A 17,059-nucleotide genomic window follows, 5' to 3' on the forward strand; every position below is an offset into this window, starting at 1 on the left:
ACCGTTTTTCGGGTCACTTTTATAAAAATTTCTAGCATGAGTAATTTTACATCACACTACTGTTCGCGCTCTTTACGAAACTTCTTCGTTCAAATCTATTTCCCTGTCAATGTTCCCATCTTCATTAAAAGGCCTAAGATGACAAAAACAAGATCTTGAAGAATTTCTCAGTAATGTTCCTTGGTTATGGTAGGTAATTCGATGAACAAATAAAGTGTTATTGTTTCTTATTTGTAGAAGGTTTAAGAGGAAAAACTACAACATAATGAACTAATTCATCACAACTCTGACTTCACTTTTTTGAAAAGTGAAATGGTCTTTACGTTTACTCCCGATCAACAATCAAATATATTTTCTTGAATTATGAATAACATGAATGGATTGAAATATGTAATTAAATTATCTCGAAATAAACCTTCATTTCGGTGCAATATTGAAATTAGCTTGAATTCTTCATAACCTCTGAATAGTGGGTGAACCAACGGGTCACGGGTTGTCTAGTTCCCTTTAAAGCTATTTATAACCAAACCAATAAGCTGTATGGCCGTAGTTTATATAGGCTGCTAACTCGTCATTCTTTGAACTGATCGGCTGTTTGCATTTCTGTTATTATTTTTAATTAAATGCAGTTATTGATTATTAGATCAAGTCAGATAATTATATGTAATTATTAATAATCTAGATAATCTTGCTACAGAATTAGCTAATCAGTGAATTAACTTAATCATTACTTACTAGTTAGCGTTATATAGTTAACAAATTAAATGTGGTTATCACTATATAACTTTGGGTAACGAATTAAATATAGGTACTACTTAATAGCTAACATTACATGGCAAGTGAACTGGACAGCTATATTGCTCATCAAGTCACGTTAACTAATTGATATAGTATTAGGTAGGTTAATGTATTAGTGATTTGATAAACATACTTAGTAATTTTTTTATGATCAGAATTCAATTTAAACAATACTTGATTGTAGGTCGAGCCACTGAGTGTGGGACATCGTGGAAACTGTAAAATAGGCTGCCGTGCTCATCGGTCGAAAACCTTTTTCCTGCCAGAAAAAAGTATGTTAAAAATTATGTTTCATATAATTTGAACAAAGGACAAAATTAATGTTAATGGAAAGAAGCATAACTGCTTAATTTTAGACAAAACAAGTTAAACTAACCCAATGATTTGCTTTTTAACAAACAAAGATTCAAGACTTTCGCGTATGAACGATTCCTTTTGCTGTACCAGAGCATGTATTACTACTTTGTGTATATTACGTGTTTAAATAAAGCATAAATAGAGGCAATGCTACTGTTTTGTTGTTTGAACAGTGTTAAGTGTTATAGCAGGGTCATCAGTGCCGGACTTAGAAGGGTGCAAACCATATAATTGCATGGGAGCCTCGAGCCCCAGAGAGGGGTCCTCAATTTTGAATCACCTAGATAGAGCGTCTCCAGTATTGCATGGGGGCCTTAAAGGGTTTAAATTCAGGCGGTAGAAAAAGCATATGTAAAGCCCTTGTAGCTGTTTGGTGCTACCATCATTTTGATCAGTAGTTCAAAATTACAGGCAATTATTTCCTTAACCTGGGAGTCTCTGGCCTAGCCATTTAGCTCATGTATCACATAAAATGTCAACCATTTGATGTTAATTAATTCGGAATGTAAAATATTACTTGAAAGTAATGCCTTTTAAGTTTTTGTTGGGCAAAAGGATTTTTTAAATTTTGCTTTTAAGCTTTAAGGCAGTCTCTTGTTATTACATTTATAGAGATTGTACTTCTGAAGAGACAGAAAATAAAGAAAGGGTGGATATACGTATTGTTTGCACGCTCCCTTGAGGAGAATAAAGTTTTACTTTTTTATAATTAATTTTGGCGTTTCGTAAAACACAGCTTGTACAGCAAAGCATAAACATTAATGAATTAATCTTCACCCTTATTAAATTTTAATTATGGTTTATACCTTAAAGTGATCGTCCACAGTTCTTAAACCATTATGATCTGTTTGATAATTGAATAAGTCTTGATGACAACTCTTATGTCCCCCGGTGGGACAGCGACAAGTCTTTGGATTTACAACGCTAGAATCAGGGGTTCTATTCCCCTCGGTGGACACAACAGATTACCCGATGTGGCTTTGCTAAAATACTCCCCTCCCTAGAGAATAATAATAATAGGATAATAGAATAATAATAGGACTTTTCATTTTAGAATTCACTGGCGTAGAAGTTAACTGTAGAAAACAAATATCATGGAAAGCTGATATTGTTCTACAGCCCGACATTAAAAAGTAAGTCCAGAACTTTGTCATTTATAAGTAACTTTACTACTGTTTACAGCAATACAATTGATAGGACCTTAAAAAAGTGTTTAATTTAATTTTATGAAGTATAAACAGTTAGCTTCTATAATCGTAAAAAAATAATACATTTGTTCCGCTTGCACCGTTTAAGTGATTGTATATATTGATGATTCTTTGTAAGGTTCTTGTTCTAAACAATTATTAACATGTAGTACAAATATGTTTTAGTAAAATATTTTATGAGTTACCAGTCAAGTTGATGAATTGATAATTGTTGCGATTATTATGTTTATAATAATTGTTTTGTAAACTGGTAATCTTATGGTTCTTGTTTTGATTGTTATTGCTACTAGTTGGATTAATGAACTGGTAATTGTTTTGATTATTATGGTTATAATAATTGGTGTGGTGAACCGGCAGTCTTATGGTACACGATTATATCTGTTACTAATTGGGTTGAAGAACCGGTAATCTTACGTTATTTGTTTTAATTATAATGGTCACTAGCTTAAACTTTCATTATTGTTAGTAGTTTGCCTTTTTATCATTGAAACATTGATACAATATATACTTGAGAGATAAAAACATGTATATACGCTACCTAATAGCCCGCTTAATATGATAATACAAAATTAGAAAGTGCCAGTAATGAGTCTGTCATATAATAGATTTTATGACAGTTAGAGATGATATATATTTTAATGTAACAATTAGTTATTATATATTTATGTAACAGTTATTGGTGATTTATATTTTAATGTAACAATTAGTTATTATATATTTAACAGTTAGTGGTTATTTATATTTTAATATAACAATTAGTTATTATATATTTATGTAACAGTTAGTGATGATATATATTTTAATGTAACAATTAGTTATTATGTATTTATGCAAGAATTAGTGGTTATTTATTTTTACAAAAAAAAGCTTGAAACTGCGCCATGTTTCTTAAAGACTAGATGCACTGGATTTTAACATCATGATTTTTATCTTTAAAAAGATCTGTGCTTACCAATAGCTGTTAAATAATAAGAAAGTCACACACACTATATCGAAAATATTATTGATAGGAGTGATCACGTGAACAACTGGTTGACCTTAATTAGCCATTGAATATTTGCTGTAAAATTCTTATTAATGCTATAAGTGTAGCTACCAGTTTGGCTGCCAATTTTCATTTCATTCCTTTAAAACACACGCTCCATCCTTTTTTTTTTGGCCGCAGCTTTTTTTCTCACCTAAGATGTTTTTGATTAGATATCATGACTTTTTATCAATACACATCAACAAACCACAGCAAGTAAGAAATTGACACTCGATAGTAACCAACATTAGCTTTCGGATCGCAACCCTATTATTGGGAATAGACCTATAGTTTACTGAACCAACCAGATTCTTTAAAATATATGGTGGTATTTTTCCTCTCTAAAACATTGTTAGTAACTTCATTTATAGTAACACCATGGAAACTAGATTAGCAGTTTCTTGTCATCACCCGCATGCACTCGGTACAACATCATTGTTTACCCTATTTGCTTAAGCTAATATCACGTTTCACTAAACGCTCTGTAAGTAGGAGAATTTAATAAAATTTAGCAAATTTTTGCTTAAAATTTGGCAATGAATAATACCCGTCCATCCGTATCATTCTTTTAAAAACTTGAGCTAGAAACTTCTAATCTAGTTTGCTTGGCCTAACCAATACTTACGTATCTGTACGTGCTTTCACCATATAGTTTTGCTGCTCTAAAACAGCTATCTTTAATTCGAATGACAAAAAACTAATAACGGCCCACCTTTACTATTAGGTGAAGGTGTAGTAAAAATTTCAGACTGGTAGCTCAAGTGATTTTTTGCGTAGGCGTGCGCAAAAATTGTGGTCAAAATTGAACGGATTTTGTTGAATAACTTTGCCCATGTGGCTTATATTTAGACCAAATTTGACATCTAACTGTAGGTTTTAAAGATCTATCAGTATACCAAATTTGAAAAAAAAATCCATGATAGTTAAGTATGTTTTTCTATCAAATAAAGTTTCCATACTTTCGGCGCGAAGAAAAAAAAATAGGAAAAAATTCAATCAAAATATGAGATCTTATATCTCGTGATTTGTTAATGGAGTGCCTTGACATTTGGTATGTGAAGTAAAGGTCCAGTAGAATCATTAATAAAGTAGGCCTAAGGAAAACCTTGAGTTTAGAAATTTATTCTTCTGATAGCATTACCATTTTGTTCTTACCTTTTTTATTTCTATTTTTCTGTAACCGTTAAGAAACCCATTCTGGACTAATTCTTGTATTTATTTCCTATTAAACCGAGATTTACTTTTAGGAAGGCCATAAAAGTGAAGGTGCTCACAATTTGTCCGTTTATTCAGAAACTTGAGATTGCACTGTGGATAAATGCTAGCAAAAACTGTAATGGACTGACGGGAAAGTTGCGGTTTACAAAGGTCGTCAGTATAGTGAGTATCGTCTTTATATTAGCCTAATAAAATACATTCAAACCAGTTTATGATAGAAGTTAATGCATTAATTACGTGTAACACCAAACACCGTCTTCTGCGATATTCATGAGTGATAAGGATCGAAAGTCAACTAACATACTTATATGTGTATTTGTATATAAACACACTTCTTACACGCTGATTTTATGATACCAGTTCTAGTTACTGAGGGAAACTCAGAAGCTTTTCTATCGATCATAATAAACTGTAAAAATGTCCAGGCGGGACTAATTGTACTTCGTGGTGATAATATTTCACTGGATATTCTCTTTCACTGTAGGTTTCTCGTTTGCTTTCAGAATGAAACAGGAGTAACTTTCAGTCCACTGGAGAAAGGTTGTTACTGCGCCAGGGTACGTTTATTCTTTAATGTACTACCGTAAAAAGTTTTGAATAATTTCTTTTCAGGCACATTGTGCAAATATATTAAGATTAAAAAACACAAAATCCGACGTTTTATGATACACTAAAACGTAAAATTATTATTGTTAGTTACAGCCGAATACTTTCCGTAACGCAGTTACCATAATCATGGCTAGTGATGGTAACTGTGTTATCAAATCTACTTGGCTGTAATTGATAATAAAGATTTTTACCTTTTCATTGTGCCAAAAATAGTCAGATATTGTTTTAATTTTACTCTTAATATTAAAAATTTTGAATGTCAGAACATTAGATAAATTTATAAAAGTGGTTTATTGTAAGATTGTTGTTATATAATAATTAAAATGAAATGGAAACACCCGGATTGGGCAAAACAATGAAAGCATTTCACTTTTAACTCTAAATTTTGGTGTATACAGCAGGGGAAAATGTACTCATGTGATAATCTAACTGTACATTAAATTATTCCATGTCATTAGATTTGTCTATATACGAAGTTATATTTGCTTTTTCATAGAAAGGTTCTAAAAATGTGGAGCTAAAAATGTCTGTTAAATTTTCAAAGAGGCATGATTGTAGGTGAACGTTTAGCTGGATTCTCAGTGCACGAATATTTCAAGTAAAGACTGTAATCCGAAAAAGAGCATCAAACGTGATGTCAGTAAAATATGAACACTTCAATCAAACATAATAGGGGTCAAAAAGTTGACAAACGAGTAATAACACGAACAGAGAAAAGAAGACAGAAGACAATGACATCAAGAGTGTGCCTTCGATAGTTAATTGAATCGTCATAAAAAAGGACAGTGAACACTAATTATAAGTTAACGTTAGCCTACAAGAACCAAACATTGTCAAAACAACTCGAAGAGGGACTGAACATAATGGATTACCATGGTTGATGGTTGATCTGCCATTCAAAAATCTCTATAAAATGCCATCTTCTCATGTATGGTATCACTACGTTGAAAAACAATCTTCAAAATACACATGATTAAACTATCTGATTTTACTGTGCTTATACCACTATCTCTCTGGATTTTCATCAGTCCATGCGTTACAGAGATGTACCATTTTGTACACAACATAGTAGAGCTATGCGGTATCATCCCCTTCAGCTGCTAACATCAAATATGTTGACGATTTTGATGTGTTTTGGACTCTCTAGATACTTGCAGCTTCTTTTTATTCTGGGCTGTCTACGAGATTACTGTCATCCTAATTTATGTCATCCAGTTATCTTCCCAGGCTATTGAAGTAGGCATTAATCATTTCTGGGCCAACTTCAGCACGAGCAATCTTGATGTTTTGGGACATTCTTTCAAACTGGTGTTTACCGTGCTGCTTCATGTAACCTTTTGACCATTTTCTGTGCCCAGGAAAGTTGTTGGAAAACATCGGGATTATAACACCAGTAGTAAGCCCCTCACTTCATAGACGGAAGTGACGACACGACATGACACACGAAGACTGAAGTTGGGGAGGGGGATAGGGGCCATGTCATCAAAGATGAAAAGGTCATAGTTTAAAAAGTTGTCAACAGAGGATGTTTTGGACATCATCAGGTAAACAGTTTGGTTCTCCTTGTTGTTTTTGTTTGTGTGTTCGTGGAGGGGGGACCCTTTAGCACAAAAATGAAGGGTATGGCTTTGGTTTGCTCTGCGTGTTTGCAAATATAAATTAAAAACTTGGCAGGTTCTTTGGTTTAAAATCTAACAAGCCCCGAAACTGCTGTTTCTATTTACCCAACTTGTTTGCAAGTGCCCAATCATCTTTCTTTTATAGCTTTCAAGGCTGCCTCCAACTGTTGGGGGTCTGAAATGTTCATTGGGTGTCTGGCAATGACTTTCTTATACTTTCGCGGCATGTGGACATGGCCTTCACAAAATGTGTATAGGAACATCTCAACAGGATTTAGATTTTCATCTGTAAGGGAATATTTTCAGAAAATCAAAAATTAAAAAAAGTGATATTTATCTATAAAAAATACCAAACCGAGAAAGATGCTGTAACTTACTGTATTCGTCGAAAACTAGATCTGAAAAAAAAATACAGAACAGAAAATCTTACGATAATTGTTTATTACATGAAAAAATGCAACAACTCTTGTACTTTCTCTATACATTTTGTTGGAATTCACCCCGATTTATGGTGTATTTCACTCACTAATTGTCAGATGGGTTTTGTCAGAAAAGAGTTACTTCAAGTCTTGAACTAAAAAGTGTTTAGAAATTTAATTTTTTTCGTGGATTGATATTATTATCACTATAATATAATAAAAAGATTAATGCCTCTGAATGGAGTAATATATAAATCAATTCGTCAGCAAATATCTTGACGCATATTTGTTTCTTAATAAGTAAATACGACAAAATAAAATGAACATTAACAAACGAACAAACCTAAGATATTCTACTGAAACTATAAGGTGTCTCCAGAAAAAAAAATAACAATGATTCTTGTGTAATGCTCTGAAAAATTACTGTAAACAAAAAAAAATGTCATTTAATGCCGAAAAATTACTTCAGGCTTCTTTTGAAGTAGATTTAAACAACGTGTTCAACGTTTGGACTGAGTTTTCTATGGACTTCTTCTGTTATTCTTCTTGATTTTGAGATGACATTTCCCTGATGAAGGACTTAATATGGGGTCTGAAACTTTGTCTCTAAATCAAGAAAAACTACAGAAGTACATAGCAAAACCCAGTCCTTATGTTAATTCCAGCTTTCTAATCCTTGTGAATGAATGATGCGAAAATTCAATTCTGCTTTATATTCCAGGTAACTCCTCTGGATCATAACTGCCAGAGACAAAACCTGATGACACTTTTTACCAACTGCGCTATATTACCTGGTAGGTACGATCTACAATGTTGTATTAAAGACAAATTACTTATACATGAAGAGACACTTGAGATAAATGAGGTTTGAGGAATATCTGTGCTAGTCGTTCCTAATCTTGAATTGCTAGACTAGGGGGGGAAACCACTCAATAAGACCCATTGCCGACTCTTCTGACCCAACAGCAGAATTAAGCTGTCGCTTTTATGGCGCATCCACATCCCTAATATGTGGATCACAATTTTTCGGTAATGAAGACAAACCAAGGACCTTCGGATTCAAGTTCAACTCGCTAACCACTAAGCATAGACCGGATGATGTTGACTGTCTGCCTTCCTTTTAATAAGTAGTTAAAAATTATGGACAGCTATACCTAAATCCTAAGGGTTTCAGATCTGGCCATTTAGCCTGTGTGTGTGTGTGTGTGTAAGGATCAATCAGGTTGAAAATATCAGTATCCAAACATTTAGTAAGACACAAAATCTTATGCCCGAGTAATGGCTTACTTATACAGAACTGCAACTACTAAAACAATTCTTCATCGAGGGTTTTGAAAATTCGGAGAATAGTAAAAAAAAGATAAATGCATTTATAATATAAATACATAGAAATTCAAATGGATCTTTATAGCATACTTGGATTATTTAGAGTATTGACTATTTAATATTAGAAAACATTTATTATATTATGTGATTATATTGTATTTTTGATTGACTGACTTGTGGCTCAATATTTAACAGAATGTTTCATGTTTCCTAGGCATTTTAAATATAGCTAAATCTGCTGGAATATACTAACATAAGGATAAAAACACACTATAGAATTTCTTAATGGCATTTCAGTTATCAGAATTACGTCGGTTATTCGTATTACAATATCTAGTTTTTAATTTTAGACTTCAAGGATACACTCTTCTTCCCTTGGATATCCAAATCATCAAATGATTTTCCTGATTGGGTGATCATAACTACCTCAGTTGGTTTAGTCACTCTGGTTTTAATAAGCTGTTTACTTGTTGGTTGCAGGAAGTGCAAGAGAGCTGATAGAGGTGAGAAGATCATAATCTTATGCAGCGTAATTTTTTAGATAATTATATATATTCGCAATTGTAGAAATTAAGCATGAAGAAAGATTGTTTAAATATTGGTTTCAAACTTGTTCTTCCAATTAATATGAGTGTTTCATTAGAGGGAAGTATTGAATTTATGTTAAAAGTAAGTTTTTCCGTGAATGCAAGTAGATTCCAATTCTGAATTTCAATATGTTTGGACAATAAAACGCTTTATTTTACTGTCCAAACGCTTTTTCATATGTCTTCAAAGTAAGTTTTTCCGTGAATGCAAGTAGATTCCAATTCTGAATTTCAATATGTTTGGACAATAAAACGCTTTATTTTACTGTCCAAACGCTTTTTCATATGTCTTCAAACCAGCAACACGTATATTTTTTATTGCTTGATGAAGCATATTTCACTATAACAAGAAAATATAAACGACATATATTATAGTAGTCTTGACGGTTTTGTTTGTTTGCTTAAGTGCAAAGCTGCACATTGAGTTGTCTGCACTGTGCCAACCACAAGGAACAAACCCTGAATTTTAGCTAAGCCCTCAAACTTATCGCTGAGCCATCAGGGGCAGGAAGTTGTAACCAAAATTTAAAACAAAATACAGACATCTCTATGTTGTATACTTCAATGGTTATTATTAAAGCAAAAGTAATAGTAATGTGGAGTTTTTCGGTGCACTGATTTCCCTTTAAGAGTCATTGGGTAGGAGTCCAAGAATAACAAGACGTTACGAAAGAAGTGAATCTGAATTCTCTTAACCTTGTCTAAGTTTATAGCAGATTGAAACAATCTGTATTTCAAACAAGCAACAATCAAACTTTAGAAGTAAGTGTATTTCGTGTGCGCCTTTACAGGACAGCTCTCAGATAAAATCCTTTATTTAAATCAATTCAATATCGTCAAGTCATCAACATATCCTAGACTGAGAAAACATGACAATATATACGTAAAAAAAAAACTGCCATTTTTCTCAGGACCCAAGCGCTACACATTGATCGACAGTCACTCTCACTACAAAATAAGAGATAATGGATCTTCGAAATATCAAATGATTTGCCAGTGGAAACGGTACTTTTATATAGCATGCTCCACTTGACAGAGATCTTTCCCATGAGAAAGTTCACTTGACACCCTAATTGAATGACTTATTTCAGTGAGAGGAACGTAATGACTACATACATAGTGTGTAGAGAAATTTTGAAAAATCTTATATTAAATAAGGGATAGGAAACACTTAGTATGCTTACAAACCACATTAATAACAAGTAGACCAGAATGTATCAGAACTACATTGTGATATGGTTTAGCATTGTGTAAGTAGTGTGATGTTATCAAAGACTGATTGTTTTGGGGAAAAATAGGTAACAGCCCCTTCTGACACAAAATATTCATAATTTTAGATCACAAGGATGTGTTCAGATTGTGGACTTGGAATTTCCAAAATGGGAATATCTCTTTTACTTAATAGCACTGGAAAATAAAGGAATATGAATCAACTAGGGGTACCAGGACTAGCCAGAAAAAAACCAACCATGGTAAGCAAAGTTTGAGTCTTGTAATGGTAAGAATCCACGAACACAAATGTCAGTAGCAAAAGCTATCCACGTGACCCAGGCAAAAGTATGCACTGTAATCAAGAAGTATATCTGGCAGGAAAGGAGACTAACAGGGTAGAGGTTCACTAAAGTAGGCTTCCAGTCATACCTTCCATTCAACTATTGCATACCTCAAACAGCTAGAGAATGAAATGGGTATAACTTACAAAAACAAACTAGTCAAGTCACTGTTATAGATGCAACACCTCTAGATTTTTGAGCAATTGGACCATTGAAACAGGTACTGGGAAACTACCATCTCCATGCACTAAATGGATTATGAAAAACATGCAGTGAGGAGTGGTTTGCTTTGGACATTTTAGCTTTATTATGGAGCCTGTTGCAATGGAAACTATGCTGCAGGACTATTTTCAAGATGCAATGTCTTAAGATAGAGTGTTAACCGCATGTGGTAATATGGACTGTAATGGCATGGCGAGACTCCAAAATCGTGTTATTTTAATAAAAATTACTCAGCCATCTGTATTCCTCTAACTTAGAAGTTATCTTGAATGACAAGTCATGAAGATGTTGAAATATGACCCAGTGGCTCAGCAGTAAGTATCATAATGTTTAAAACTAGGTTTTGATATATGTGGTGAGCACAGCACAGATATCCCATTCTGTAACTTTGTTCTTAACCCTTTCACTGCTCCGCGCATCATATGATGTTTTAGGTTTTCCCTCCACCGCTTGAAATCCCAGCTGATATTTGTTTATACCAGTAACTCATAGATGTCAACCCCGAACCCTATACATAGCGGGGAAAATATATATAGTGTAAATATTAGCCATTTATACAATAGTTTAGTGATTTATATTAGTGTGCTAAGTGTAATATTTGTACAGTATAATCGGGTTATTCACAACCAATGCTGTGCTAGTGTGTGTGAGGTAAGAGAGAAGTGTGATATCACATCTGAAAAAAAAAAAAAACCAAAGTCCTGCTCGCCCTCCCGTCTTATCTCGCGGTCAGTGAGATTTGTCCCGGACCCGACTAACCCCCTGCTCACTTCTCATTCGGTACACCACCAGGCTTACACACAGAGGTTATTACATGACTCTCTGGTATTTATTCTTTTCTTCTGCATCCTATACTATGACATAATAAGGTAAAAAACAACTTATTTTTGTTTGCGCATTGGGTGGGGGTCCCCCCCCCCTCACTCGAGTAGTGAAAGGGTTAATAACAAAGAAGCAATTGAAAGACAAAGAGATATTTTCTTATATATTGTGAAATGTGCTTGCTTACGTCTCGTTTATTCATATACATTAAATGCTTTATTTTTTCTGTCATTTCTTGCTCTTCGCTTGTTTCTTAGAAAATGTATTTATTCGTTTTAGCAAAGTTAAACAAGTGTCGTTTGAGTTTCTTGATGTATCAGTTTAGAAGGTATTCCTGCAACTTTTCTAGAACTGGTACAATATATATCGGATTCTGCAGTGCACTCAATCAAAAATGCCTTTCCGTTTTTCAGAACAAATTTTAGGAGATTTGGATAAAGATGCCGAAGAAGGTGAGTTTAGTTTGTAAATTGTTCTACGTAATTTCTGGAATCGAACACGTAGTTTTAACCATTATTGTTTACCTCTGTTTGGGAGAGACGTCAGCATCATTGAAACACTTCTTCATAATAAGTTGGCCCGGCATGACCAGGTGGTTAGGGCACTCGACTCGCAGTCTGTGGGTCGCGGGTTCGAATCCCCGTCACACCAAACATGCTCGCCCTTTCAGCCGTGGGGGCGTTATAATGTGACGGTCAATCCTACTATTCGTTGGTAAAAGAGTAGCCCAAGAGTTGGAGGTGGGTGGTGATGATTAGCTGCCTTCCCTCTAGTCTTACACTGTTAAAATAGGGACGGCTAGCGCAGATAGCCCTCGTGTAGCTTTGCGCGAAATTCAAAACAAACAAACAAACATAATAAGTTTTTTAATATGGAGTATGTTTAATATGGCCTCAAAAAAACTCCTTCGTGTCCTTATAAGTGAAAGCAATTAATAATTTCCAAAGTCTAGAAATGTATCGTTGTTTGTAATTAAGCATAAAGCTACACAATGGGCTATCTGTGCTCTGCCCACCACGGGTATCGAAACCCGGATTCTAGCGTTGTAAGTCCGCAGACATACCGCTGTACCACTGGGGGGGGGGGGCTAGAAATGTAAGCAGCTGAGACCAGGACCAATCAGAAACAGTAATTTTAACATGTGTTATTATTATTATTTTTTAATTCATCAACAAGATTAGTATGACCCCGATGGGACAGCGGTAAGTTTCGGACTTACAACATTAAGATCCAGGGTTCGATTTCCCGCAGTGGACACAGCGGATAGCCCAATGTGGCTTTGCAATAAAACAAATCAACCAACAAACAATTTCTTTCTGAACCTACTACGATGTCCAACCTGTGTACGACTTGTTTAAGTAGGGCATGCACAGGACTCTAAATTTGACCGCTACTAGAAAGTAGCTTAAACACACACATATTATATATATATATAAATCATATCTACACACGAAATACGTAGAATTAACAGCATTACACTGACAAAAATGACCGTGTCCGTATGCATAAAGTTATTGGGGGTTGAGTAGGGCTTGTTCCCCTTGTGCACGCCCCTATGTCTAAGGACGGGATTAAGGCAAGCTCTGATTTACTGCGTCTTAGTCAAAACAACGCTACTTAGGTAAACGAGAAATTCAATATTTTTTTCCTGAATGTACCTAAAAAAAGGTATATTTTCATTCTAAGTTATAAAAATTGTTAAAATCATGTTGCCTATTTGCCGGGGAAGTTGTCGTTTATATATGTTGTTTCTGTGGTTAAAATCATGTTGCTTATTTGCCGGGGAAGTTGCCGTTTATATATGTTGTTTCTGTGGTTAAAATCATGTTGCTTATTTGCCGGGGAAGTTGTCGTTTATATATGTTATTTCTGTGGTTAAAATCATGTTGCTTATTTGCCGGGAAAGTTGTCGTTTATATATGTTGTTTCTGAAACTGATATTTTTAAGTTTATATCATTTTTAGGCATAATTAATTTTATTCAACAACAACTGTCATTACATTGCTTTTGGGTTATTACTGTAACTTTAAATCTGAGGTATATTACTATATTAGACAGACAGTATGCAACGTGTTGAAAGGTAGCGTTCAACATGGCTACGTTCACAATAACCGTGGTCCCGTTTACTATAAGCGTAGGGTTTTTACCATATACCTGTTGGTTTACTGTAATCGTGTTCACTATAGTCGTCGACCACTGTACTATATTTGAGTTTTTTAACTTATAAACACTGCTATTTTGTAGATATATTTTTATTTCTGTCCCACAATGGGTCAGCAGTAAGTTTATGGACTGGCAATGCTAAAATTCGTTGTTCGATTCCCCGTGGTGGACAGAGTACAGATAACCAATTGTGTAGCTTTGCATTAAGAAATAACAGCAATAATTATGTTTTTATTTCTATAGATTTCACCAACCCAAACGAAAGGATCCAGGTGTCGCTACTGTACTCTCATGACTGTTTTCTGCACACTGAAGTCGTTCGTGACTTTGTTACATTCTTGAAAGATTGCTGGAATGCTGAAGTCATTTGGGATTTAGAGTATGAAGATGAGATTATGGTAAATCCCGAAGGCTGGGCTCTTCGTTTAATCGCCTGCGAATGTCAGAACGAATTTTGGTATGAGTCAGAGTCTGAAATCATGAACTCCAGCTTATGTAACATATCACCATCTAAAAACCATGAAGTTGCTACTTCTGTCTCTGAACAATGTCCTTCACGCAAAGAAAAATATATAGACATAATGTACACCAGCTTTAAAAAGACACATCGAAGACACAGTTTTTCTAGCCAGTATACATTACCCCACACAAACTTGGGTGTGCACGAATCTTCACTGAACAAAATCTCTGATGCTGGTATTATAAGTTCGAATCAAGAAAGTCTTTGCGACTTAAAGTCCACAAATCATTACGGGAAACTTTCTTTAAATAAAAAGAAAGTCGTTATTGTTATTGAGTCAGAGGGCGCTGTGTATCGTCAGATAGCATGGCAGGAAGGAAAGGTTGGTTTCAAGTTACAGATATGAATTATAAACTTTCTTTTTCTTTTTTTTTTACAAACATTAGAAAACATAAAAAAATTGGCTTGAAAGATTTTAAACTATGTACTTCATTTCTCAAAGATATATAAGACTATTACAGTGAAAACGTTGCGGGATAAGCTTGAAATTTCAAAAGATGGATAAGTAAATAAATAACTTCATTTTGTAGAACTCAAAAGTTATTCTTTTCTTTAGCAAGTAGACTTAGTTTTAACAAAGCCCGATTTTGTTTCAGGTAGTACACAACGATAACATCGGTTACCTTGACAAACTTTTCATATACAGTCTGTCAGCCCTCACTACTGACCTTGTGAAATGTGTTGGAGATTACAGTCATCTGGTAGTGATCCGATTTCCCTACACAGCACCTGGCCTTAGTCTCGGGAATATTGTTCCACATAGAAGATTCACTATTCCCGATCATTTAGTGGAGTTATATTGGAAACTACGTGGTGAGGCTTCTAACTGTAACTATGAGCTCTCAGAGGAGAAACTGTTGCAGAGGTGGCGCTACTCGTCAGCTTACGCAGACTTTTTAAAATCAATTAACGAAATGATTCAGTTTACTGCTTTAAGTCCCAATTTTATAAAAGAACAGTTGAGGGAAGAAATAGCCATTTAATTTTAGAACTAGTTGGGCAAAGCAGCATTCAGCCTTTATGGTAAACAAATGTAATACATACACAATTACACGAGAAAGTGTTTGTGTATAAAAGTTGCAGAAAGAGGAAGGATTTGGTGGCAAGTACGTGATTCGTTTCATATATTAATGGATTTTTCAAGTGGTCATAAACGTAAAACGAAATACAAGAGACACATAGAGAGAAATACAAGAGATACATAAAGAGAAATACAAGAGATACATAAAGAGATACATAAAGAGAAATACAAGAGATACATAAAGAGAAATACAAGAGATACATAGAGAGATACATAAAGAGAAATACAAGAGATACATAAAGAGAAATACAAGAGATACACAGAGAGAAATACAAGAGATATAGAGAGAAATACAAGAGATACATAAAGAGAAATACAAGAGATACACAGAGAGAAATACTAAAGATACATAAAGAGAAATACAAGAGACACACACACACACAGAGAAATACAAGAGATACGTAGAGAGAAATACAAGAGATACGTAGAGAGAAATACAAGAGATATACAGAGAGAAATACAAGAGATACACAGAGAGAAATACAAGAGATACATAGATACAATAAATACACAGAGAGAAATACAAGAGATACACAGAGAGAAATACAAGAGATACATAGAGAGAAATACAAGAGATACAATAAATACATAGAGAGAAATACAAGAGATACATAGATACAAGAAGTACACGGAGGGAAATACAAGAGATACATAGATACAAGAAGTACACGGAGGGAAATACAAGAGATACATAGATACAAGAAATACATAGAGAGAAATACAAGAAGACTAAAGGAGGGCTTCAGGTCAGATACTTAGAAAGAAATACAAGGATAACAAAGGGGGGCTTCAGGTCATGTACACAGAAAAAAATACAAGGTGAACAAAGGATGATTTCAGGTCCTTTACCTAAAGAGAAATAGAAGGATAATAAAAGAGGGCTTCAGGCCATATACTTAGAGAGAAATAAAAGGAGAGCTTCAGGTCATATACCTTGAGAGAAATACGAGGAGAACAAAGGGGGGCTTCAGGTCCTTTACCTAAAGAGAAATAGAAGGATAATAAAAGAGGGCTTCAGGCCATATACCTAGAGAGAAATAAAAGGAGAGCTTCAGGTCATATACCTTGAGAGAAATACGAGGAGAACAAAGGGGGGCTTCAGGTCCTTTACCCAGTCTCTTTAATCTTAGGAAATATTCCTTTGGAAATTGGACACAGTAAAACTATTCAGAATTAAAAGTCTCGCTAAAACGTTAAGAACTGGAGGCCTGCAAAAAGCAGAAGCTGAAATTTCCAACTAATATTTAATCTTGAAGGGTCTTGCAGAGTAAGCAGTGTCTGTTGTGAAAAAAAGATAAGTGTACTGAAAATGATAATGTCAGCTCACATCAGGTTTTGTTGCAATTGTTTTGCGTCTTAAATTATTATCTTCCTGACTTTTGTTTGATCCCAAAATATGTCAAGAATTATATCACGTTTCATCACAAATTAAAGATAAAAGTGTAAAGCAAATGTGAGTAGGAACGTTTCGTATCTTAGGCCTAGACGGCAACGATTAATAACTTATGACATGCATAGATTAAAAGGATGCTC

At 34.4% G+C, this 17,059-nt stretch overlaps 1 protein-coding gene and 1 long non-coding RNA gene across 2 annotated transcripts in view; one reads left to right on the forward strand and one right to left on the reverse strand.

Moving 5' to 3' along the window:
- Nucleotides 1–15,592, forward strand: part of LOC111085122 — a 43,382-nt gene extending 27,790 nt beyond the window's left edge. Inside the window, exons 4-12 of the mRNA XM_022382385.1 lie at nt 983–1,070; nt 2,210–2,288; nt 4,635–4,767; nt 5,109–5,162; nt 7,974–8,046; nt 8,929–9,081; nt 12,176–12,214; nt 14,169–14,767; nt 15,042–15,592. Of these exons, the coding sequence (XP_022238093.1) occupies nt 983–1,070; nt 2,210–2,288; nt 4,635–4,767; nt 5,109–5,162; nt 7,974–8,046; nt 8,929–9,081; nt 12,176–12,214; nt 14,169–14,767; nt 15,042–15,428 (1,605 nt within the window). The 3' untranslated portion in view covers nt 15,429–15,592. The remainder of the gene's footprint in view (nt 1–982; nt 1,071–2,209; nt 2,289–4,634; nt 4,768–5,108; nt 5,163–7,973; nt 8,047–8,928; nt 9,082–12,175; nt 12,215–14,168; nt 14,768–15,041) is intronic.
- LOC111085123 overlaps nt 1–17,059 on the reverse strand; it is a 31,166-nt gene that overhangs the window by 8,505 nt on the left and 5,602 nt on the right. The window contains exon 2 of the long non-coding RNA XR_002609968.1: nt 932–1,057. This is a non-coding gene — a long non-coding RNA (uncharacterized LOC111085123). The remainder of the gene's footprint in view (nt 1–931; nt 1,058–17,059) is intronic.

The sequence above is a fragment of the Limulus polyphemus genome, unplaced genomic scaffold (genome assembly GCF_000517525.1).
Source record: "Limulus polyphemus unplaced genomic scaffold, Limulus_polyphemus-2.1.2 Scaffold245, whole genome shotgun sequence".
NCBI lineage: Eukaryota > Metazoa > Arthropoda > Merostomata > Xiphosura > Limulidae > Limulus > Limulus polyphemus.